General features: G+C 38.1%; 1 protein-coding gene across 1 annotated transcript; it reads right to left on the reverse strand.

The window, feature by feature from the left end:
* Window positions 1–8,070: 8,070 nt before the first annotated feature.
* rpe (ribulose-5-phosphate-3-epimerase) lies at window positions 8,071–12,386 on the reverse strand. Its single transcript, XM_017422625.3, has 6 exons — window positions 12,265–12,386; window positions 11,899–11,978; window positions 11,675–11,814; window positions 10,361–10,495; window positions 8,799–8,885; window positions 8,071–8,715 (listed from the first exon to the last, which is right to left on the reverse strand). Exons 1-6 carry the CDS (start codon window positions 12,384–12,386, stop codon window positions 8,593–8,595), a joined length of 687 nt encoding a protein of 228 aa, XP_017278114.1. The 3' UTR covers window positions 8,071–8,592.
* Window positions 12,387–25,751: the final 13,365 nt, after the last annotated feature.

The raw sequence follows: 25,751 nt of genomic DNA on the forward strand, positions 1-25,751 counted from the left end.
GGAAAAACTCCAACCCCTCTTCCCCCCGCTTTAAGCGTGCTCTACTCACCTTACTCCCTGATTTTTACTTCATGTCTTCATTTTCTTTGAGCGCCTCCACTGGAGAAAAGATTTCTTGCAAAAAAAGTAAGCAACGCTCACAAATCCACAGCTCTTGCTGAGGACGGAGTCACAAGAGGGCACACTTGTGCACACAGTGCTTAGTGATTCAGAGTTGCGCAGCAGCAGTCAGGCAAATACACTCTAATTTATTATCAATACGAGAGAAAGTGTTGAAGGGAATAGCATGAGGTGATTATCATCTGCTTGCACTGTGGTGAACTTGAATGTATAATTAACAGCGACTGAAATGAAAAGTCATGCTTAAATCAAATGTGAGTTTCTGTAAGGAATATTTGCTTGTGTACGTTTTGCCTCCCTCACAGTGTATGCAAGCAGGACAGATGGTTTGCTTTGTTCCTAGAGATGAGACATGCACGAGGCAGAGCTACGAAATTAACAACAAGCGAAGTGTGACTTGTAGCCGAGGCCTGTGCTGGGCTTGTTGCGCGCACCGCAGCATGATACCACGGCGCTTTTTTTGTGGAGTGACTCACTGAGTGATGTAAGGGTGAGTCAGAACACAGAGAAATGTTGTTAATAAATAACATTCATGTTTCAAGTGATACACAAGGTTCTCGCTGGATGATTAAAGAAGAGGAAACGCATTAAAGCGGGAGAACGGATGCACCACCTGTGCTGACAGAAATGGCACTGCAATTCGCTGCTGATGCATCAGTAATATCTCGAGCTGTGTTATCTGTGCAGAATATGTCAGAAAAGATGATCAATAGGTGTATTAAAGGGCCTGCTATTTAAGGTTGTGCCTTGGAGGAAAAAAATCACAACTCCCATGCAGCTCAAAAAGGATAAAACTTATGTACCAACCACAAAAAATGCTGATAGTCACACATCATTTATTATGGATCAAAAAGAACCGCAAATTTACAAACACACAGAAGGGAAATATTCTCAGTTCATTTATAATTGATCAATGCAAAATTTGGGTATGTGTGTGTGTGTGTTTCCACTGGCACTGGCTAAGATGGAGTAAACTGATGCAAAGGTTTCTACAGGGTTCCCCCAGGAGCTCAGCGTTTAGTCTCTCGATTCTCCGAGGCCCTGGGAAAACCAGAGGATTCACAATCACATGAGCTAATTAACCGTTCCAGGCGTTTATTATTCTGTTTGTTTTAATGCGACTCCATGGTGGCGACAGCTGAGGCACACTGTTTCCCATATGTCCATTCCAGTCTTGTGAATATGTCATTTTACAAACGCTTTCGGGATTTGTTTTTTTAAATTTGGTGCCACTGTTTATCTGGATTTTAGAAAGAATTCAACAAATTTAGCTAGATAACGGTCAAAAATTAAGGTAAGTCTAGTGATTACAATTTGCTTGCAAAACGGTCAAAAGTCAGCTTGAGATACGTGTCCTGTTCTGGCCACTGTAGGACTTAGACAAATTATAAGACAGGTGGGAATCATGATTCATTTTTTAAAGTATACATCCATAAGCTGATCATTTAAATTGAAAGCTAAGATGAATATTTTAGAACATTTAGTTAAAAATGTTTTCAAAATTTCAATCTAAATCAAATCAAATTTGGTTAATAACTTTCATTTTACAAGAAGTTAGCTTCACGTGAAGAGTTGCTTGGTAAAGTGGTGGTTAGCAGGAAGTTCTCTGGTTCTTATTTTGCCTGGGGAGTTTTTCTGCAGAGTTTGGGGCATGTGTGAGATTTCACCGGACACAACACGAGCAAGTGAGGTTAGCTGGAGATTCTAACCTGACCTTAGGTGTGAGTGTACATAATGTCTTTGTTTTTGCTTTGTGGTGGCCTGGCAAATGTTCAGGGAGTCCCCCACTACTGGGATGGGCACCAACACCCCCTGCCCCTCCCAAAACCATGAACAAGATTAAACAGGCATAGGAAATGAGTGAAGATGAGCAGTTTCACATCAAAGTCTGGGAAACCAACACCAAAGTTTACACATATTTCATTATCATTTCATGTGATGAACATAGTGCTTCAACCCTTTGTTACATTTACTGAGTAATTCAGTGGTGTTTACTCCTTCAGTTTGAAGAGTGACATCAGGTATCAAACCTACAGAATATGGCACCTTACATTATTTATGAGGGGTTGCTGGAAGAGGTAAATAGATTATTGAGAAAATGTAGAAATACACATGGATCCAAGTTATCTGTTGATTTTACATTTTAATATTTTCATCAACTAAAAGATAACTGTGTTGCATGATCTACTGAGATTGTGCTGCTGAGCCAAAGCCAAGTTTCGTTCAAGGTTATTTTTTTCCCTCACTGGTCTGAAACATATCCGTTGCATATCTGTTTCAAGGATGGTTAGCTTGATTAGAAAAACCAGTAATCTTGTGGGGGGACATTGTCATCCCCATGTTCTTGTGGAAATGAAATATGTGTGTTTGAAACATAATATTGTGCATCTAAAACATCTTCTTTCGTTTGCCTTAATCCATCTCAACCCATCCAGAGTATCTTGCAGCTATATTAAGAAGTCTGCACATACATTATCCTCGAGAAATGACACAGAAAGCTCATAATATCAGCAGCGCAGTTTGCCTTTCAGCGTTTCTTATATCAGCATCATAAACAGAGCTGAAAGGCAACCAGACTGAACAGGTTCCCTCCTTTATTTTACCTCAATAAATCAGCTGCTCTGTTACTTATACATACTGTGTAGGAGCCCAACTTGCTTCAGGGCAAAGCAAAAAAAAATATTTTGTTATATCATCTTAAGCGTGTTACTTTTAATTGTTAATAAGATAATGTGTACTGTAAGATGAGGCCATTCTGCATAAGTAAAGTTGGTAACAACAGCAAGCTCATCAGTGAAGTGTGCCTTGTCTCCCTGTGGGAACCGTGATAATTACAAATGAACAGGAACATGCAAAGTGAGTTCTCTTATGTGCCTTTAGTGCTGAAGATGAGGACATCCGCAGAAAAATAACAATCCCAAAAAAGGAGAGAAGGAAGGATCACGGAGGCAAGGAGAATGCAGGAGGGAATAAAGTCAACTAAAGAAATGACAGCAGAAAGTGTGGGGGAAAAAATAGAAAAACACAATATAGTCCCCGGTGGAAAGCCGTTTCTTTTCAAATATTTGGATCTGACAGTATGTAGCATAAAGTAAAAGATGGTCTTATTTCCAAAAACGTCAAATGAAAGGCGGCACATTTCAAATGAATGAACAAATAAAGCAGGATTTTGTTTTTGATTTCTCTTTTTCACCATTTGTTTTAACATGTCGGAAATGAGAAAAGTTTAAGGGGTAGATGGATCCAATTTTAGGTTTTCTAATGGCTCTACAGACACACATTTGAATACACAGAAGTAATCACATTTAACCACATTAGGAGATATAAAACACCAGCAGAGTAAAATATTTACTCGTTTCCTCATCCATTTTCACTTTATTGCCTCCTGGTTTAATAACTCTTGAAGTTCATGAAGTTCTACAAAGCAAATCAGATCCAGACAATAATAGTTTGTTGATTTATACAAACATTTTTTCATTATTTTCTGTAACATTCTAATGTTCACCTATCACCGAGCTGACATTCCCAGACTCCAGACATCATCTGTCAATGTGTTGTGGTAACTGCATGTAAAATCACAATTTTATAAAAAAAGAAAAAACAACAACCTTGTTTTATCCGTACAAAGACTTTGAATGATGGACGATATGGATAACCAAGACAGTTCTAAAATTAAGATCTAACATAAAATGGATGACAGAACCATGCACAACTGGAATCGAGGTGACAGATGGAGCAGGAAGGACCTGCTGTCTCCTTTAGGATTCAAGCTCAGATTTCTTTTTCCATTTGTTTGTCTTCGGTGTATCTTGGGTGGAAGGGTTGACAGAATCAGTGTTGCTGTTGTAGTATTTGTCAATGAAGGCTTTCAAATTCCTATTTTTCCTCCAGCATAGTTAAAAAAAATCTTCGACAGACACCAGCAATGTGCAGACCTCACAATTAGAGGTCATTTTTACAATAACAAAAAATAAATAAACACAAATTTGCTCAATCTTGGAAATCTCCTACACAAAAGCTTAAGCAAACACCCCTAGACCTCCCTCTCCCCAGCTTCTTCGGCCTGTGAGATATAATCTCTCAGATGCATCTTGGGTCTGGTCTGAAACACCTCCCTCAGGAAAGCATCCACAGAGTGAATCGACACATGCTGAAAACACCTCAACTGGCTTTTTTTGATGCGTTGGAGCCATACAGTTCATGAATTGTCATCTTATTATGTTGGAGGGGTTTGAGTGTCCCAAAGACCTAAGGGGTATTTTTTGCAGTTAAATTGCCTCAAACGTTGTGTAACTTGGGGTTTTCTTGGTTCCAACCATCAGTTAGATGTTCATCATGAACTTTAAAAAATGTTTTTATATTATCTTATGCTCTCCACCTGCTTAAAACCCATGGCTGTTAATTGTTAAGAAATTTCCTCACTAAAAAGCCAACCAGCCATAATTACTGACTCCTTCACAAAATTGTGCAAATTACAAATTTTGACACTAAAACAACAAAAATGCTAAACTAATCTTCGTGAAAATGTTGAAAATGATATTTGATTGTGATGTTATGTTAGCCATCAGTTATCCTTGCACTCAATTACCTGTTCATGGCATCAGTTTTGTCCAGATGTGCCTAAACATTTGCATGCCATTATACAAAAAAAAAAGCCCTGTTTAGGTTTCTATTCCCTGTGGTCATGAAAACAGTAACAGATACTGGTGCCTGCATTCTCAAACCCCAGGGGGAAAATTTCCAGATGTTGTATTCATTGCTGCTCAAACAAGGCGTAAAGCAGCTCCCTGCAGTGGTGAGTCAACCGTGCAGTGCAATAAGACAGGCGGCTTGGGTCTATCTGACCACCCTCGCTGAGTGGTTCAAAAACCCCTCTGGTACTCTGTTAAAGTCTGCATGCATATCTGCAAGGAACGGAGACATTCCCCTTACAGCAAGTCTATAAAGATCAGAAACTCGACATGATGGCTGCCTGACTCACTGTTGGTGCTAAATCTTTTGTCAGCCTTCTTTTTACAATGTGTTTGCCAAAGTTATTTTCCTTTTTGTATTTTCCCAGCAGCGTGCTGTGAAAAACAAAGGTGTTTCACATGCAACCAATCCTGATCGATCTCTTGACCACCTTTCCTCCTTGCCCCTGCCATGCTTTTATTTTTTGCTCTCAACCCTAAGCGAGTTTCCCATTTATGTAGTTTCCATGACACCAGACTGGACGTTTTTATGTATGAAGTTAAGAAGCAGGCATGCAGAGCGTGCGTTTGTACGTCACTGCGCGAGCGTCTTCCAACTCTTTTGCCGCCTGCACCACTGCTGCTCACCACTCTCCTACTCCATCCCTGAATCCAAAATTAATCAGTGAATGATGTGTAAACAGCGCAAGACAATCTGGAGAGAGAAACAACAACTGTCACTTAACAGATAATGAGACTGTAACATGGCTGAAGCTGTGTGGAGCATGTGTAGGTGCTGACAGCTCCCTCACACGAATTGTCTTTCTTTCTTTGCGAGACAGCAGTCACACCGGCGCACCAAACGCTTGTCGTGATCTATTAGAGCGCAAACCTCTGATGGCAGGAGTTCCCAAACCACTTACAGAATGCACGGATCAAGCGCAGACTCCGTTGCTGCAACAAACACACTTGGTTTGAACCTGCAAATGCACACAGGCAACGATCCGGTGAGCGGAGGCGATGACATTAGCTGCTATTAAGTGTGACTTTGAAATGAAAATACAGATTTTGGGCATCAATATTTCAACAGGCCCGCGATTTGCCTCCAAGACACGTGCTGAATTATTGAAGGGAGAGCTGCTTGCAGTCTGAAGTATGTTGTGAGTGATTTTCAGTGACAGGAGGGATTATTTCCGTGGACGAGACATGAAAGACACAATTGACATGTTTTCAGTCTTTCCGGGTGTCTTCAGCTGAGGGATTCTTCATGCAAATAACATAAAACACTCCCTGCAAACAAGCTTCTAGTTCTTTTAAAATGCCAAAGGTGCTGCTGTTGCACATTAATCACTTGCCTCACAAAAGCACAACTTTATGAATGTATTGATTGAAGAAGTTATTGGTGTTAAAGGCCTGAGAAGAGGTCAAAAGTTCAAACAATACTGTCTGTGTTTGTTTTTCTCCCCTCAGTAGCCTGTTTTTAGCCCCTCTACAGTCATTCTGTGTCCAAACTCTCAGTGCTGCTGTTCACACCAGAGTCTGAATGCATTATAGATAGCAAAACTGTGTTTTTAATACAGAACCAGTGCAACACATTTGTTCAGATTCACATATTAATAACGCTCTTTGCATTTTAATCAGGATCTCTAAACCCAGATTGACTGCCGTTGGTTTTTGTCTGAAGTCTCCACCTAGTGTATGAGCAAGGAAAAGTCAGTAAAGAGCTTTTGAGAAGCTCCATATTAAACCCATTCAAAACTGATGCACACTTTGCCTCATCAGACCACATTTTTATCACTTCCAGGACTCTTCCTAAGGATTTACCAAACAAAATCCCAAAGTTTACCCTTTTAAATAGTCTTTGCTACATGTTTCTATTTTATTTATTGGCTTGTACATAATTATTTACAGACCAGATGTTAATGAAAAATTTGAATAATAATCATGCTCAGAATTAGCCCTGAGAATGGTGTATTGTTGTCGGGACAATAAATCAACATTTGAACAGTGACCCTTTTTTCTGCGTTTACCCTCCGTTTACAGACTCGATAGGTAAGAATGGATGCAATCAGGACATGCAGAACCTATTTTTAGCTGTAATTCAGTAAATAAAAAGGTACTGCCAGTAAAATAAAATTAAATTACAGTATTTACCCGGACATAATGGGTTTCTATATTATACTATACAAGGTATTCTATTAATGCAAATTATTGTCAGTGAAAAGCTGATTAAAGCCTGAAACCAGGAGACATCACCAAAACCTGAGTTTTTTTCCCCCTCTAGATGTTTTATCACCTTCAGTTTAAGCTTCTTTAAGGTTCTTTCTGCCTTCAGTTGTTTTAGTGAAAAGGTCATGTGCTTGAAGTCATTAGACATGTTTTTTTTTATTTCATCACAGATGTTTGAAGTTCTCTTTGCGTGGTGTTTGCGTCATTACAATAAGACATGATGTACTCTGCATGTTAGAATTGGTGCTTCTGCTTTTATGAGTGTGTGTTTAAATCGAGGCACCAGTTTCACAAGCAGCTGTGTCGTGTCCGTGTCGTAACTCTGCAGCCACCATGTTCTGCAGATGATGGGTTTTGGATCATCGGCTCTGCAGCTTTCCTTCTCCACACTCCTTCCATTCTTCTTCTTAGTTATCTTTAATTATATCGATCAAACAGCATTTTTCTTTTATAGCTGGGCGGGCTTTCCTAATGATGTTCATCAAAGGTTTATCATCCGTACAGCGGTTTAGATCTTGATGTAAACCATGAGTAAATGAATGCACGAAGACATCTCCTTTTTTTATAGACTTACATTAAACCTCTGAGTTCATGGGAGGGTTTACTCATCAGGAACAATATTGTGACTGCCACCTTTTTACGAGCGTAAGATCAACCGATGGGGGAACGGTTTAAAAAAACATACTGCAATATTTTTAATGCAGTAATTCTTTTAAAACCTCAGCAAGTTTAAGTTGAAATTGTATACTTAAACCAAATCTGAGCATCTGAATTTTAATTTGGTTCATTCTGAAACTGTATTTAAGAGTATATGATAATTTTTGCTTGTTTAAATGTCTAAAGGAGCATTTTAGTTATTTAATAATTCAAATCTATGCCTTCAGTTGATGTTTTTCTGAATTTTCCCAAATTATCCTAGCTCTTTTTTCCAAACATGAACACTTACTCTGGATCAAGGTTAAATTAGCAGCAGCTTCTGAAACTAAACATGTACCATTTGCAAAGTTAAAAGATCCTCTCTGAATGTAAATTATGGTCAGTAAATTATGTATTCAGTAAATTATGGTCCTTTTTATTGAAGTTTACTTATGTTCTGCAACCATTTCCCACGACTACAAACACAAACACAGTAAGGAGCTTATGAGTTCAACAAAACAGTAAAAAAAAAAACGTGTTTTATTTTATTCTAGAAACGTGATTTTAGATTTAAAAAAATAAAATGAATCAAACTCAAAAGCTGGGTCACTTTATTGGATTTTTACTTAAGCTACTTTTCTGGAATGTTTACGGAGTTTATCAGCGTAAACTTTGCTCCAGTCCTGCAGTCGTTCCTGGGCTGAGATGAGACTCTGTTCATAAAAATGAGACCGCGGCAGGGGAGTACCAGGTTTAAACAGACACGACACAGCTTCAATCACGTCAAACTGATCTGTCCGTTCATAATGAGCTCCCCTCCATCTGACCGGGACCATTTTCTGCCCCAGAAATGTCCATACTGAGTCGTTCCCACTGGCTGCTGTGTGTGTGGGGAGGGAGGGGAGGCAGGTGGAATGTCACAGGAGGGGGAGTCAGGTCAGCGGTCCAGTGAGCGTTTCTGAATTGCTTCGGCCACCACGGTGCGCAGCAGTGCGATGACAGAACGAGGATCGTCGCTGCTTATCACAGCGCTGCCCGACACGATCATGTTGGCCCCCGCCTGAAGGACAATAAGCACCGATCACGTTAGAACACCTAAAAAGATTTTCAGACGTTTATAGAAGTAGCTGTGGTGACCTTTACCTCTGCACACTTGTGAATAGAATCAGGGCCGACCCCTCCGTCGACTTCAATGTCTAATGAAGGGAACTGACTCCGCAGCCAGCTCACCTGGTGACAAACACAGAAACAAAACAGTTTCAGACATGTCTGATACCATCTCCCAATCCTGTAGGACAACTTTTGAAAACAAAGGCTTTTAAACAACAACAACAACAATAAAAACTAACCCTACTTGTTTTAAAAGCATAACCAGAACAAGGAACTGTAATATAAGCACATGTTTACTGGTTTTTAAGTCTGGTTCAACATAACATTTTGGACCTGCGGTTCAGCCGGGCCCTGGGTGGAACTTGAGTCACAGTATAGAGAAATATTAAAAATTTTAAGACCTTTCTGTCATAAAACTTTCATTTTCAGTAGCTTGTCCAACAGTAGCTCCCCAGCGACCTCTTTTTTCCAGCTGTACTTTCTTGGTACTAAAAACTATATTCTGGGAAAATGTCAGCAGATGATATTTTGGGTCTTATCTAGCAATCCCAATTTATTCACTGTCAAAGGGCCTGTTCAGACCTGCTATTAACATTCGTCCTGGATGTTCCAATTACAGACAAGCAGACAGATTTGAGGAAGAATGTTCACAGCTGGGCGTTAAAATACCTCCATGCATGTCTTGAGTGACCGTTTCCAATTTGACCTCAGTTACACTTTTCATACGCAAATAAACAAGTAGCTTAGGTCACACAGTCTGCAGGGAGACAAGCAACAAACAGAGCATCTGATCGCAAAGAACTCATTTGTGGTGTTGCTGATTTCAGCGTCATCACACGTTTGCTGACTTAAAACACAAACTGAAGCTTTGAAACCATCTGGAGTTTTATGTCTGAGACTCTTTCTAAATAGAAGACAAAAAAACAGCATTTAGGAAAATATAAATGCTTGTTTTAAACCTTTAGGAGCTGCCTGGAACCTTGTTGAAAGGAACTTTCTGCACCAAATAGTAGGTTTTTTTTTACTTTTTTGACACAGTCGCTGCATAAATTGAATGATGAGCAGGAAGTTTTCTATGAATGATGCATTCTTTGAGTTGTTGCTTTGACAAATATGTTTTTTTTTTTTTCATAAGTAAGCAAGCACAAGTGTCCAAGGCCACGTCTCAGCAGGACGAGCTCTGGATTTTAAAAACAAGTCGGCTCCATTCACACTTGATCAGATAATGAATGAATCACTCAGGATGCATCTTACACCCCAGATTCTAACGCTTGACCTTTTCTCTGGTTTTCATCAGCTTCAAAAGCTGATTTTCTGATGACTTAATAAACAGGGGTGGGGGCTATAACCTATTTTTTAGATGCATCGCATTGCGGAAAAGGAGGATTCAAAATCAAATTTCAAATGACAAAAATCAAGACTGAAAAATATTTTCTGTACAAAAATAATTAATGGAGGACCGTGTAATATTTAGGAAATGCTTCCTATGTACCAGCTCTTAGGCTAAATTATATGCATTTCTCTACTGATCTGTTATGTTGTGGCTGTCAACTACATTTCTGCTGTTTGGTTCTTCTTCTGTGGTTTCTTCTTACCTTTGGCATCATGTCTTCTAAGAACTTTTGTCCTCCAAAACCAGGTTCAACGGTCATGACCAGAGCCATATCGATCTGGTTAGCCCACGGTGCCAGTTCTTCAACTGTTGTCCCAGGCTTTATGGCCAAACCCACCTAAGACACAAAAACCAACAAACCAATGATCTTTAATCTCTTCCCTTCAAACATCCATTAAACTTTTATTCTTCTCATTACATAACAATCAAGAGGCACTGATGCCCAGCACTAAACAGGACCTCAGTACTGATGAATGCTTTGACTTCTTCTGACATGTTATTTCACAGCTTCTTCTTTTCATGCTTCCTGCTAATGTGAGGACGTCACATTTAAAAGGAACACAGCCGATTGTTGCTACTTTAAACTTTATACTTGTACAGTAGTCTGCAAGGATGGTAGTGCAAAAACACAATTTATTTTACCTATACAATTAACTCTATTAGTTGTATATATAGTCTAGCTTTTAGCTACCTATGGCCCACAAAAGTATTTCATTACAGTAAATGTACAAACACAATAATTAAGTTACTATTAGTCAGCAAGCAGTTTTGCTATAGGAGATTCCTTAAATTTAGCGATGATTTATGCATTTAAGTTATCCATATATTTAGCCTGTAAGAACTCAAAACAAAATAAAACTAATGCAATCAAGTAAAGTGACAGAAAGTTATTAATTTGGATTGTTTATTTCCTCTTAAAATAACTAATGAAACTGTTGTAACAACAAGCAGTTTCTATACAAGTCTCATGCTTAGAAACACCTAATTCATCCATTCATCCATCTTCCTGTTTGGGGTCACGGGGAGCTGGTGCCTATCTCAAGCTGTCACTGGGCGAGAGGTGGGGGTACACCTTGAACAGGTCGTCAGTCCATCTTAAAGAGAGACAGTCAGTCATTCATGCTCTCACGACCATCTAATGACAATTTAGAGTTACCAATTAACCACGGGGGAGAAGATGCAAATTCCACGCAGAAAGGCCCCAGCCGGGAGTCAAACTTGTGACCTTTTTGCGGTGAAGCAACAGTGCTAAATCTAACTAATCTATCTAACTGGTCTCACTGATAAGGGACTGTTGAAAATAGATTTTTTAAAAACTTAGTCGCAAACACTCAAGATTTCAGTCAGACTGCAGCTACAAATGCCCCTATTTATCCTCACAAGTTTCCCGCAGTAATCTCGGATAGCCGCAGCCCAGCGAGATGCCAACTTCAGTGCAGCCCATTGCTCCTGTCACAGTGTGGGGCAAATAAATCAGACGTGTTGTTGTGCCTTTTGGGAGAGGGACACTTCTCACCTTCATGCCACTCTCTCTGATCTCCTTGATGAGGTTTCCAGGGTTTGTCGTGGCCTCCAAGTGGAAGGTGTACTGGTTGGCCCCTGCTGCAGACATGGGCTTCACCCACTGCTCTGGCCGGGACACCATCATGTGCATGTCTGCAACATAAACACAATAATTCACACACAGCAGGAGGGGTGACTAGCATGTGCTGGGATTTTTTTTTTTTTTTCCACCCTCACCAAAAAAAGGTTCTTGGCCTACTGACTTCCTCAGGCACTCCACCATGGGATGACCAAATGTGATGTTGGGGACAAAGTGCCTTTAAAAGGTAAACAAAAACAGCTATTGGGGAAATTATATTAACTTGCAGAAACACGTCTTAACTACTAGATAGACGAAATAAACTTTAACACGTCAAAGGAAGCTTAATGTTTAACATCTGCATTTTTAAATGCTTTAAATAAACATTTAATTTGAAGTTACACGTATACACAGTTTAAGTTTTGGCAGGCTAGTTTAGCTTGTTGGTGTTAGCCAACTTCTGCTCTCTCTTCTGGCTTGCTAGCTGTTAGCAGGCTCGGTAGCGTAGCAGGTGATAAACCGACCCGTCCATGACGTCCAGGTGCAGATAATCCGCCCCGCAGTCCATCATCCGGACACACTCGCTGCCCAGACAGGACAGGTCGCTGCTTAGGATGGACGGACCTATCTTCGCACTGTACGCCATGCTGCTCGCCGCCGCTGAGGGCTAACTCCGACTGTACATAACGGCGACAGTACACGGCTTCCGCTCTTACCCTTCAAAATAAAATAACATCGCTTATAAACAGGTGTTGAAACTAGTTTTTAAAGAACAAAATAGTAACATCGCGGCCTACAAAAATACAACCTAAAAACGAGCAGCCTAATCATGAAACGATCTATGGTGTAGCGTACTTGACATTAAAAAAGAGGATTAAAAAAATTATATACTGTAATATCTTGCTACATCATGCACTTGATTTCCTTCAGTTGGTGCTTAGTATTTTTTATGCTTTTGTCTATTCCAGAAAATCTTTAACTTCCGGTTTTTAGTCTGGCGTTCCCACTTCCGCCTTCAAAATAAGATAGTACCTGCCTTTGAACACTAGATGACGCACAGCTCATTTGTCAATAATTGTTTTTAAGTCTTAAAACCGACTTAATTTCAATTTAAAACTAAAGATGACAGTTAAAGTAAGCTCATTTCAAACCGCAGCTCAGTGATGCAAAATGTTAGACAAAAAATAAATAAATAAAAGCTATTTTTTTATCTTACATGGTGTACTCAAAATTTGTGTACCTGCTACTCTGAATTGGAGCATAGGAACAAAATTTAAAAAGAGTTCAAAGCTGTAGCTAGATATTTCTTTGTTCTGATAACAGGCCACATGGTTGTGTAAAGATGGTGTGAAATGCATCAAATTGCCAAATTACTAATTTTGTGTTTGCTTCCTCTTTTTTCTTTCTAAAGTCTTTTGGTTTTATTATGTAATAGCTTTGAACTACCACATTTTCTTATCATAAGGAACTTGCAAAGCAATTTGTTCTCATTTTCAAGATTTTCTTTAAATATTTTGCATGAATGCCTTAAGTAATGTGGATGGTAAACAGGTTCTAGCCTGCAGGTTATCGTTTCTGCTGAGAACATTTCACCACTCGATTCCTCAGGTAAGAAAACAAAGAACATAAAAATAAAAGTAATGATCTAAATACTTCTTGGATTCTTAATAGTAGGTTTTTTGTAAAGTGTCCAACCTTAAAGTCACCATAAAACTGCAACATTTCTTCATGTTTATTATTTCCAAACACCGTAATCTTGAATTTTCCAGTTACACCCCATATTACATTCTGTGCCTCACTGTTTGTCTAATATCTCCCACTGTACAATGACTTATTGTTTTCTCAAACCCAAATAAACTTTTTTTTATATATAATATAAAGCAATTCCAGCTCTTTAACTGATTGTATTTTATTTCCTATAATTTGATTGTCCTGATTGCTCCTTCTTATCTCTTTTTTTTGTCACCTTCTTCATATTGGATGCATCCCAATGAAATAGTCTGAATGTTTCTCAGATGGGTGTGTTGGTGCGATGATTTGAGGAGCACGGGGGTTGAAACTTAAATAAATCTCTCTGAAACTCTCTCCTGGGACTTAACCCACAAAGGCACCACTCATTTACTCAGATAGGCAGACCGAGTTTTGACATTTATGAGTGTTGCCCGCATTTTGCATTACTGCTGGGATGATGGAAACACTGGGAGCACGGAGTACATCGGCAGAAAGGCAGACGTGATGTATGAAGTTACTGAGCAGAGCTGAGGCAGAGCAGAGTAAGTTGGCGCCACAGAGAATTGGGGCCTCAAGAGACTCTGAATGCAGAATAGCATAAAAGCTTTAGACTTTAACATACACATTGTGTTTTATTGGAATATCCATAGAAAGGTCCTTTATAAGTTAAAGTCCCTCCAATTAAGTAGAGCAGGTTTGACAGGAGTTGATTTAATGCAGCTCATTAAGTCAATCTGAACAAATAAAAAGTAAGGTGTGTTTAAATGAGCTGGTTCTCATTTTACTGCAGATCACTTTAAGACACATTCTTCACATTTACTATAAACAGCTACAGCACCTTGTAATTCATTCAACCAACCAGAGGCTTCTGTTTACTTGAGGTCCACCATTAAAAAACACTTTTCTGTGTGTGTTTTAGCGGAGGAGGAACAGGTCAGGAATGCGACTCGCACTCATTTTTCGCATGTTTCCGAGCTGCTCCCTGTTGCTTTTTGTTGACATAGTTTCAGTCTAAAAACACATTCAGAGTCGGTTTCGTGGAGGTGACGTAATGCTCCGTGTATTTCCGTAGTTTTGCGATGACATGCGATAAGCCAATCTGCAAAAGCAAAACACTCAGAGGTATTTCTCAGAATACGCAGGCTGCTTTCAAGATAACAAGAAAGATGTTGAAATGTGAGATAATTAATGAGGTTTATTTTGGAGGTTTGAATTTAAAAATAAATAAATGTGAAGCTAATTAGATTTTCCTGTTGTTATTTAATAACTGTAGAAACAGAGGGTGGTTCAGTTCACTAATTTAAAATACCAAAACTGTGTAAAGCATTCAGGGATTATGAAAGGCCTTAAAGAAATAGTTCAGATATTTTGAAGTGGGGTTCTGTGGAAAGGTTATAAACAATTACGATCTTACCTGTTGTAGGTAGCTTCTTTAACAACCAGCTTGGAGAAATAGAGTTTAAATATGACCAGATTGACAAGATAGCAGCTGGACCAAAGTGGTTTGTTGCAGTCTTTAAACAACTCCAATCTCAAACATTTCACATCAACTGATGTGAACATAATTTTTTTAACTTTTAAACCGCCGTCAGTATCAGATTACATTGTTATTCTGACAGAAATATGATGAAACTCCTGCTGGGATTCCCCCAAGCTGCACCGAAATGGTTGCAGTTCAGCTGTCACCATTATTTGTACTCATAAACAAGCAGAAAACTGAAAGTAATTAGTCATGTCATGCAAAATTGTCAGCAATGTAAAAGTTTCTGAAATAGCGTTTGAATAAACTGCAATGAACTATTTGAGATTAGGGTTCTTTCAAGAAGCAGCAAACCACTTTGATGACACTTAACCAGTCACTAGCTTGTCAATAAAGTCAGAAATAAACGATTCTCTCAAACTGAGGTCAGTCAAAGAGCTATCTACAGCAGGTAAGGCAATAATTGTTCGTAACCTTTGCACAAGACCTCACTTAAAAACAATTCAAACTATTTCTGTAAACATATGCATGTGTGTTACATTTTCATTTTTGGCTAAGAAACATATTTCTCCTGATCCTAATTAACTCACGGATTAAAGTTGTCATTAAACGCATGCATTCAGTTATAGAAATGTCTCGCCACCAGCAGATGGGGACAAATATGTGCTGATGTGGATAAAAAACTGAAAGTCTAATCAATCCCATGCCCCGAAATTAGTTGACAATTTTTTTTTAGAAGCGTCAAGTTCTCAAACAGCTACTGCAAAAAGAAAGAAACAACAAAAAAAATACTGGTTAATTAATCTTAGGACATTTTATTTATGTTGTTATTACTGTTATTAATATTAGCTCAGATGGTTCCACAAAGCATGAGCTCTTCTTCCTGAAATTTGCATAGCTTCATCAGCATGTTTTCATCTTCCCCAGCACTCAATCCTGAGCGTGTTGGAACTTGTTTAACGGTGTTTTTACAACATCATTAACCAGGCATGAATTGATTATCCAATAAAATCTCAATCAAGATCTGAAACCATTCTTTCATGTAGCTTTTGCTTATCTACAAGGAAATGTGCATTAAATCATTTCCTGTTATTCTGGGTTACTTCACTTGATCTGACCCTTAGCCTGTACATTAAGAGGCCGGAACACAACCAGGCCTCTGTTTTAGCCTTTCTTCCTGTGCAGAGGCTGGTTTTTAAGAACCTGTTCCAACTTTTTACATATTTTGTTTTTTTGGAACCTTCCTCCATCTTCTCACCACCTGCAGAGTCGAAGGGCCTGAGCAAACAAAGAGAGATAAGCCTTGTTTCTTGTGATGGGAGGATGGAGAGCATGTCTTTGTAGCCTCTCCTTTTCGCTTTACGTCATTCAGGTCAGGGTCTGTGAAGGAGAGGAAAGGGTGGAGTGGGAACTACGTCCTGTGATAGGTTAATGATCAAGTTTGTTTTTCCACTGAGTGTGTGTGTGGGTGGGGGAGTATGGCTGTGTATGAGCCTTCAATGTGGAGACTCTTTACAGAAATGTTCTTTAGGTCAATACTTGATGGGGGGAAATCCGTGATCAGGAACTATAGGACGACACGATTTTTTTTCTTCCTTTAACAGATTTTTTTAAAAGCTGTGAGCCAATTATCACCCATGGAAAAGAGCCAAGACAAGAAGGGTGTCACTATGTCACTATAGACCTCAAGGAATTATTACCCATTTTTTTAAAACACATTTCCTTGTTTCACTCGACCTTGCTCATTGAAATTTGTATAAAAGCTTTTAGATTATACGGCCCATATGGTGCACCAGAGAATGCAGCTGGAAAGGTTGGTGCAACTTTTTCATCTTAAGTCATTAACTTCACAGGACTTGGCAACAATTAAACCTAAAGTAAAGGTCCTTGAGTGCAATTTGTGGCCTGTGTTTAATCAATTTGGTTTGTGCTTTCAGTATAAAATAAGTGTCTCACCTCAGGTTGAAAATTCTAGTGAAGTGAGTCTATAAAACGCAACCTGGTCTCAGGCCAGCACCGAATTAAAGGTTAAAAGTTTTAAACTTCCTTTTTATATTAATTTTCCACCATTTCAAAATCTTAAAAATGGTCCAAAATAAAATGTTTGAGCACACTTTTTGATAACTTTTTTAAAAACAGAATTGCCAAAGACCTTCATACCTTTTAAATACTTTAAATACTTTTGCATTAGCTAATAGGTCTGCATTGGTTCATTTTCATCCATTCTTCCTGCAAAAAACTTTAATTCAGTGAGATTTCTGGACATTCTTATAATTGCAGCTCAAGGAACAATGATAGCTTTAAGAAACTGTTAATGTTTTAATATTCATTTTTGTTGATTTTGAAATGTGTTTATCTTATTGTGGAGTCCACACTGTTCTTATATTCAGACTTTTTAAAGACTGCTGTTTGTCTGGAGAACTTTCTAGTAATTAATTTAATCATATATGTATATATATATATATATATATATATATATATATATATATATATATATATATATATATATATATATATATATATATATATATATATATATATATATATATATATATATTATCAATCAATGAAACAGTTAATTTAATCAGCGTTGGAGACCTAAACCCACAGTGTAATTAACGTATCAATATGTTTTTAACAGGAGAAGGTTTCATTTACTCTTTCATCAATGAACATTTTTTCTCTCCCCAAAAATCATTTAACATTTGGGCCAAACATTTTAGTTTTAACCGTATCAGTCAAAAGCACTTCTTTCCATAGTATCTTATGTTTTCTTTTTTCTCTCTTTGAGATCTTCTTTAGCAGATGGTCAGTCTTTAAGCTTGCACTATAGAAGAGGTTTTCTCCTGATCAAACAGAAGATTTTTTTTTCTAGCACTGATAAAAGTATTTCTGTAAATGCAGCTACTGACTCTATATCTTGTCTCCCGCTTTGTTGGAAAATATTGGGCTTGTTGAGTGTTGGGCAGCTGTTATTCAGCTGAAAACATTGTTTTTGTGGTTGTTTTGTACTGATGCCTATGAACAAGCTACTGTGCAAAACTAATTTGAAAGCTCAGATTTCTTGGCATGCCTAATGTCTGCATGAAACAGTGACACAGAGGGGAAAAAAACAAGAGAAGAAGAACAGTTTTCTGTTGGAGTCAAACGCAGGTCTGTCAGCTGAAAGCTTATTTTTAAGAGCAATCTGTCAGCCAAGTCTACCGCCCACCAACTCCCCATTTACTGATTTATAACCCTGCCTCCAGAACACTTTGTGTAATTAATTGAATCTATTTTTCCCCTCCACTACTTAAATGTTCACTAAATTACAAGTCCATGGCATGATGGATTCACGCTGATGTTTCCTTTTGACCCCAGCGTCATTTATGATTGGCTTTTTAAATTAAAAAAAAGGAAAAATAAAGCAGGGACAAAAGGTAAAGAGACATTTTGGTTATCTGTTGAAAAAATATATAAATAAATAAAACAACCATGTAAGGATCATCTACATTGTTTAGATTTTTGTCTGTTCAAAATGTTTTATCTTTGTGTCCTTCAGAGCATCATTTCATTGTCTCCCCCCTCTCTTATGTATAGTAACAGAAGTTATAAACAGCTCCTAAACTTCACTAACTTTTTTGGCTCTCCATCCGTTATTTTAACAGCATTTATTACATTTCATGTCACGTTGTATATTCTTTGACATGACCCAAGCCCATAAACACGAACCACAGCCCACATTTGACTATTATTGGCCTGCATGTAATAATAACCTCCTGTGAAAGCTCTCCCTTGTGAGAAATGGCCCACTCTGCCTGTCATGATTTAGGGCTGTACAGGGGGGACAGTGTTTCACTTCAAAGGCCCAGAAACGGGAGGACAAAGGTGGGAACTGCAGAGACATTTCAGCATATCAGAATAGAAGAAGGACCCAGATTTATGAGAATGTTCTTTGTGATTTATTCCCAGTAGCTCACTAGGTAGTTCACGTGGGCAAATATGACCTTTCTGTTTAATGAAATGCCAAATCTTCTTGGTTTAATCTTTAACAGATTAAGTTTTTAGATGCGAGTGCTGAAAAGAAAATCTGCACTGCCGAGTTTAATATTTTCTCACAACATGAGTTTGCAGAGGGTAAAAATCTGGTTAATAAAAACTGCAACCCAACTTTTTCAGATCATAACAGTCTATATTTGATATATTGTGTGTGCTGTATAACCTACTTAATTAATCTTTATATGATCTCTATGATGCTAGTTTTTGTTTTATATATATTCCATGACACGAGACAGTTTTACAAAGCAAAACCAAATCTCCCAATACATCTGAACCTAAGGAAGCTTCTGGTCCTCAGAGAAAATCCTGGTAAGCTGAGTTGTGAATCATGACTTTTTTTTTTTCTGCTGGGTAGATCATTCAGCACTTGTAGTTCCCAGAATAAAACAGGACCATCACCTGCTGGGCATTTATCAGCTGTGGAAATAAAGCCTCTGCGTGTTAAACTCCTTATGTTGGCTCCTTCACAGGAGATAAACTTGTTGTGAAAACCAGTGAGAACTATCGCTGGATCTAAGTGGGAGTACGGATCCTGACCCCATCTGCTGTTTCCAGCAGCTGTTAGACGTGCTGCGGAGAACGCTAAAGAGTCTGTCAGTTTCAGCAAATCCTCTGAAAACATCAGCGAGGAGCTGTTTAAGGACTTCAGCTGCAGCAACATGAAAATGCTAGAAGCTGGGATGAACCCAGAACTGACATACAAGATAATGTTTCAGTCTTGAACGGACACAAGCTCACTCTCTTTCTTACAATGCATTTAATTTTTGCCCTGAAACAATTCGACAAGGTGGAGTCAGTGAGACAACTGAAAGCCTCAATCAGTTTTCTCAGTGTCAATTTATTTATAAAGCACATTTAAAACCACACAAGTTAGACTAAAGGGCTGTACAATCAGTAAAGCAAATCAATAGTGAGAAAACATATTGTTTTATTAAAAAAACAAAACAATCTAAAAAGTGAAGCAATAAAAACAAAGTTTCAATTTAAAAGACAGAATAAAACTCATTAAGATTATTTGTAAACTTTAGAGTGGTAAAAATCTTTTTACCTGGATAATAATAATAGGATTTTAAAAAAAATTCTTAACAGTATTTTGTGAGGACATGTGGTATTTATTTGTATTGTGGCAACAATATGCAAAACTGCACATTAAAACTACAAATACAACATGAATAAAAAACACTGAATCTCCATCCATTTTCTTTACCCACTTCTCCTTTCTGGGTCACATTGCGCTATTGCCTGTCTCCAGCCAACACTGAATATGAAAAAATTAAAATTCAGAAGTTATAAATGACATAACATTTTTGAAAAGCTATTGTCTCCCTGGGCTGCGAGTGCTGGCGACAAACTATAAATGATATTCATGTGAGAGCCGAGGCCTGCCTGAGTGGCAGCGCAACACGCTCCTGTTGCTGGAATTTCAAACACGTTGGATGAGTTTCCTTGACACATATTTCCTTAAAACAGTTGCAGCGTGGTCACGGGCGTCTGCCACCCTCCTTGTTTTAGCTTAAACAATTCTACAGTTATGTATTTTACTTGTGAAGTTTATGTATTTTTTCAGTAAGGTAGTCTCTAACTTGTTCCCAACGGTTGCAGGTACTACCTAAAGTACAAGAACAAATAAAAAATGCCTGAAAATACTACAAACACACACACACAGAAAATAACATTTCATGTCACAAAACACTTGTATTTTTTATTTGTTTTGTATTCTGAAGTGTGAGCAGTTTTGTTTGTGTATTTTATGATGTTGAAATTGTGTTTAGAGTGTTTTTGTTATGTTTTCTATTTTATTATTTTACTTTCTAAAAAGCTGTTTTCTCTTTTGTAGATGTTTTAAAATGCTGGTACTACTTGATGAAATACTGAGGGTTTTCATACAGATTTGTTAAATTCTCTACAGACGTACATGTTCTGATCTGTTGTATAAACATTATTTTGAAAAGCAAACAGAAACTATACCAATAAATCACATGTAGTTAAACAAAACTATTGTTTCCAAAGTTTTCTTAGGTAGAAGTGTAAAAAGAGACCGACTAGGAAGACTCAAATACCAACAAAAAATAAAAAGTATGTTTCTTATTTTCTCACTGTCAATATTGATTCCAGTAAAAAATGACTATTATTGATTTCTTACACTAGTCAACCAAAGCATTATGAGAAAATACTAAACATTTATCAGCAGGAGGGATAAAAAAAAAGAACCGTACAGATGTATTGGCACTGCAACAAAAAGGGAAAACTGGAAGGAAAGTCCCAAAACAAATAGAAGATGTGATTACCTTTCACTTCTTGTTATCTCATGATATTTGTCTTACACAACAAACAGAGACTATGCCAGCTGATATTAAAGTATTTCTGATACTCATCCATTTCAATCATCAACACTAAAGCTTAGGTTTTCAAAATAAAAAGTAGTGGCTTTCTCTGTAGATCCCCTTTTTGTTTAATAAAACCTTTAATAGTTACATTATCCCACTGCGATCAAGAAGTCTTCAGCAATAGAGACTGAGGTTTAAGAACCACGCAGGGTGGATTTGAGCAAAGAACATGCCTTCTCAAGTCCCTAAGTCTTTATATTTCATTACACAACAGAGACATGACAGACCAAGAAATGATACCAATCCATACCACTCAGCACACCGAGGGGAAAGTCCAACTGTAACCTATATGTGACATAAGAAAATACATTGGCTGTAAGACTATCAGCTTTTATGAATCGTCTGTCTTGGCAGGGAAACATGTGAGCACCATTATCAGGGGAAATCACTTTTTTCTTTTTTATTTGGAAAAGAGCTGTTTAAATACTTACACACACATCCTGACAACGTCCTGCCCTATACTGTCCAATTAATCTCCCACAGAGAATGGATGGAAGTGAGAGCAGGAGTGTGCTGGGTTACAGCCCCCTCTGGGGCACTCAACAGTGTGAGAGGTCTTTACAAAGCTCCAACAATCAGAGCATTTTCATTCATGCTGTATAGATCCTCTCAGGTATTTTCCTTCCTTTTATTCCTTTTTTTCTGCTGCTGGTTGACAGCATGAAAGGCTAATATTGACTTTACTGACGTGCCTTTGTTTGGCATGTGACCGCTCGAGGGTTTGGCTGGTGCTGGCCTCTTTGGGTGGCTTAGCAGAGGCCTGGAAGACAGCCAGCATGTATAGTAGCTAATAATGGACTGCGTTTTACTATTCTTCTCATCAGTAGAGGGGCAGTGAAAGGGAATGTTTCTATTGTTCTGTTTGGATGTTTGAATATGATGAGCATTTGTTATGTCAGATTTATGTTATAAAAAAATGCATTGATATATATTGGGGAAAAAAAGGGTTTATGTCTATATTAAAGTTTTGGATTTTTGTTAATTGGGCTTCTGTGGAAAGAAAATGAGCAGTCTGTAACTTACCTGCAGTAGATAGCGCTTTGAATGACCTCAGTTTTTAGCTAGGAGTTGTTTTAAGACAGCATCATTCCAATTCGGTCTTGGTTCTGTTCTGGATAGACGTTAGCTTAATGTTCTTGTCCAAACTAATCTTTGTTCCTTCAAACTGAGGTTGTTCAAAGAGCTATCTACAACAGGTAAGATATGGATCCTTCCTCTTCACAAAACTCCACACAAGAAAAGTCCAAACTACCTCCAATAATGATCGGAAGTGTGACGTACCACATGCCAAGCACAAGAACGTGAACAAGGCAGTAAATAGAAAACACGGATAGTGTTGGGGTGAAATGGTTCGTTGTATATAATTGTGTAAACCAACCCAAAACTCCAACAGCTGTGTCATTTTTCAGCTTCCCAAAGAAAAAAGAAAGTTTGATGGATGTGGTTAGTTTAGCTCCTGGTGAAAATTACAACTTAAAGTCTGGTGACTGACTGAGCAGCTGACGTTTTGAAGAGGACCACCTGAAATACAAACCTTCAATAGAACAACCACTGCCTGTCAGACCGGCACCAGCGGTTGGATTGCTACCAGCAGCCTCGCTGTCTGGATGGAAAACACCTTGAAGACTGTGTGACATCGATGTAAAGCACTGGAGTTCCCCTTGTGAAATAGGGGGCTCCAGTTCCTGACAGCAGCACTCCAGACCAAAAAAAAAAGTGTTTCCAAACCGGTACTCTTGTTAACAAACTTGCTTCTTCTTCTGCTGCCATTTTCCCTGATAAACACTGCGACAGTAACCTCCTACAGCAGTCTGCCACAGCTTCTACGTCACCAATCAAAGGAGGTGACACCGCCCACACAACCACCATGCTTTGGGATTTTCACACAGAAACTCTAGAATCAAGTTATTAACATTTCAAGAGAAATGGACCACTGGAGTGTTTTATGCTGGTGTTCAACTAAAAGAAAAACATGACAACTCATTATTTTGATATTTTACTTCATTTCACCTTTAATGCTTGATAAACAATTTCCTCGTGCAGAAGCCATCCAATAAAAGATAAATGGAAACACTGGTGGTTTTAGAGCAGATCCACCCAGCAATGAAGTTCAGTATGCAGGAACAAATCAGTGTTGTTGTTTCTGCTGTGGAAGGGTGTTCCTTCACCGGGGTTACACAAGGTCCACTAATAGAAAATGAAAACTGTTCATTAGTTTTGTCTGGGTGGATTTCTTTTGGGTAACATAACCAGTCCAGTGAGTAACTGATTAATTAACGACGTTCCTCTATAAACACACAAAACAAAACAACAACAAAAAAAAAAATTTTTTTTGCAACTAACCAAGTTAGTTCAAGTTTTAGAATTAATTATAAAAAGATGGTATTTTAAGATAAAGCAACCTGATCAAACCATATCAAGGCATTTTTAGTGACTAAAAATGATGAAATATTGATTCAGACAAGTCTCTAACATACTTGGACAAAACAGGAGGCTTCAGAGGCCAAATTAATGGAAAAACAAAACCTTTTCAAAAGAACTCAACTCATATTCTACAATCCTGTGACCTAATCCACAACAACCTGCCCTGCCCTCCGTTTATTGCTTGCTCATAAACAGTAATAATAAACAGTTTTTACAGCGTCAAATACAGACAAAGCCAATGTTTTATGGCACCAAGACCAGGGAGCACTTTGACAAAAGCAGTTTTATATGACCCTCTTTGAATGTGAATGGCTTCAAATGTTTATTGTTAAAGGACAGCCAGTTTAGTTTAAAGACAGGAAAACATCTTCCCTCCTGGTAAAACACTGCAACCAAGTGATTAAACTTATTTGTTGAGATTCTGTTTATGTAAAGAGTTTCTAAATAACTTTAGTTTATAATTATATGAATGAAATCAAATTTAGCTGAATTCACTAATCAGTACATCAGGATTTAGGCTAATGTTTAAAACTTAAGAAGGCAGAAATCTGAAAAATACATCACTTATTCTACTATACCACTTTTCAGCTTATCAAACATGCTAACATCATAAGCTGTAATTTGCTCAAAATTACATATTCTACTGTGAAAGCTTCAGCTTTTTGCAAATAACTTGTTGGTTTTTTTTTATTAACTCCCCGGATCTGTTCTGAATGTACCACTGATTAACAAACTTCCCAACATGACAGCATTTTCTGAGACCTAAAAACAGGAGCCAAGATAAAGAAGACATGCTGAGGTCAAGATTCCACTAAACCCACTTAGATTTGAACATGCCGTCAATTTTAAAGGCATTTAGCCCAATGAAACCAAAATTACTGCTGGCCCCAGCTTTAATCTGTTCAGAAATATGGATATAAGTGCAGATTGCATGACAGGAAACAGTCAATAAATTAAGGGAATTCAAAGATGCTGGTAGCTGTTTCCACTCTTTATGCTCCTCTATCAGTGTAACATGAAAATTAGTCCAATAGCTTCCAGTGATATCAATCATTTCACATACGACTCCTAACAGACAACAGTGAGATCATTTGTTATTCACTAACAAATACTGTAAGAGCAAACAGGAAAAGTGGAAATTAAACCCTCTTTTGCAAGAACAACCTGTGTTTGTCTGTCTCCTTATCTGTGGCTGTCACGACACTCAAGTAAATTTCAAATCTGCATTCCTGTGGTATTAAGACACTCACGGATCCCTGGCAGGAATTTTCCCCACCCCTTTCTTTTGTTGTTTTTTTTTCTGCTGTGTCCCTGCCCTGCCTCTGAAGGTGAAAGAAAGTTCAACCACACAAAATCTGGAATCTGAAGAAGCATCTTTATTTTTCACCCCAAAGGCATTATCCTGCATTATTTGTGGTGGCTGGAATTTGGCTGAAGATACTCCACTACTCAAAAATTATATATTAACTTTGGTTATGTTTCTTAGTTTGTACTGTAAATTAAAACTGTGTGCGCGTCTTTGTGGTTTTCAGAAAGGCAGAAAATGGTCGATAAACCAATAAATATGAAATTATTGGATTCACTCCTCCCGTTCCGCTAGAGGGCTCTATAGCTTTGCATTTAGTTAAGGGAGTGTACGGTGAACCGGAAGTGAAAGTGACCGACGGCGGACGGAAAGAGCGCGTACGTCGCCGTTAGCTAAGACCAGCAAGCTGATCTAATAAAGTTCTTATCCTACTTATTCGTTAGTATTGCCCAACGTGGTAAGTTGTATTAATGTTGTAAGCTGTAGCGAGATGTTTTGCGTTCTAAGTTGTTCTATTTGGAGAATTAGCTTAAAGCAATAAGACGTTAGCAGCTAATTAGCTAATGCTAGTTTGCTCGTTGCACTGTGATATTGAATGTTTATTATATTGTGAAGTGAATTTTGTGATTTATAACAAGCCTAGTT

The sequence above is a fragment of the Kryptolebias marmoratus genome, linkage group LG6 (genome assembly GCF_001649575.2).
Source record: "Kryptolebias marmoratus isolate JLee-2015 linkage group LG6, ASM164957v2, whole genome shotgun sequence".
Lineage (NCBI taxonomy): Eukaryota > Metazoa > Chordata > Actinopteri > Cyprinodontiformes > Rivulidae > Kryptolebias > Kryptolebias marmoratus.

What these genes read in the sequence shown, in the direction of transcription:
- rpe (XM_017422625.3), bottom strand. Translation starts at nt 12,386, where the DNA reads ATGGCGTACAGTGCGAAGATAGGTCCGTCCATCCTAAGCAGCGACCTG. An exon ending in CACCTGGACGTCATGGACGG is followed by an intron (nt 11,979 to 12,264) that starts GTCGGTTTATCA and finishes TACCTTTTAAAG; the next exon opens with GCACTTTGTCCCCAACATCA. An exon ending in AGGCCAAGAACCTTTTTTTG is followed by an intron (nt 11,815 to 11,898) that starts GTGAGGGTGGAA and finishes TTTATGTTGCAG; the next exon opens with ACATGCACATGATGGTGTCC.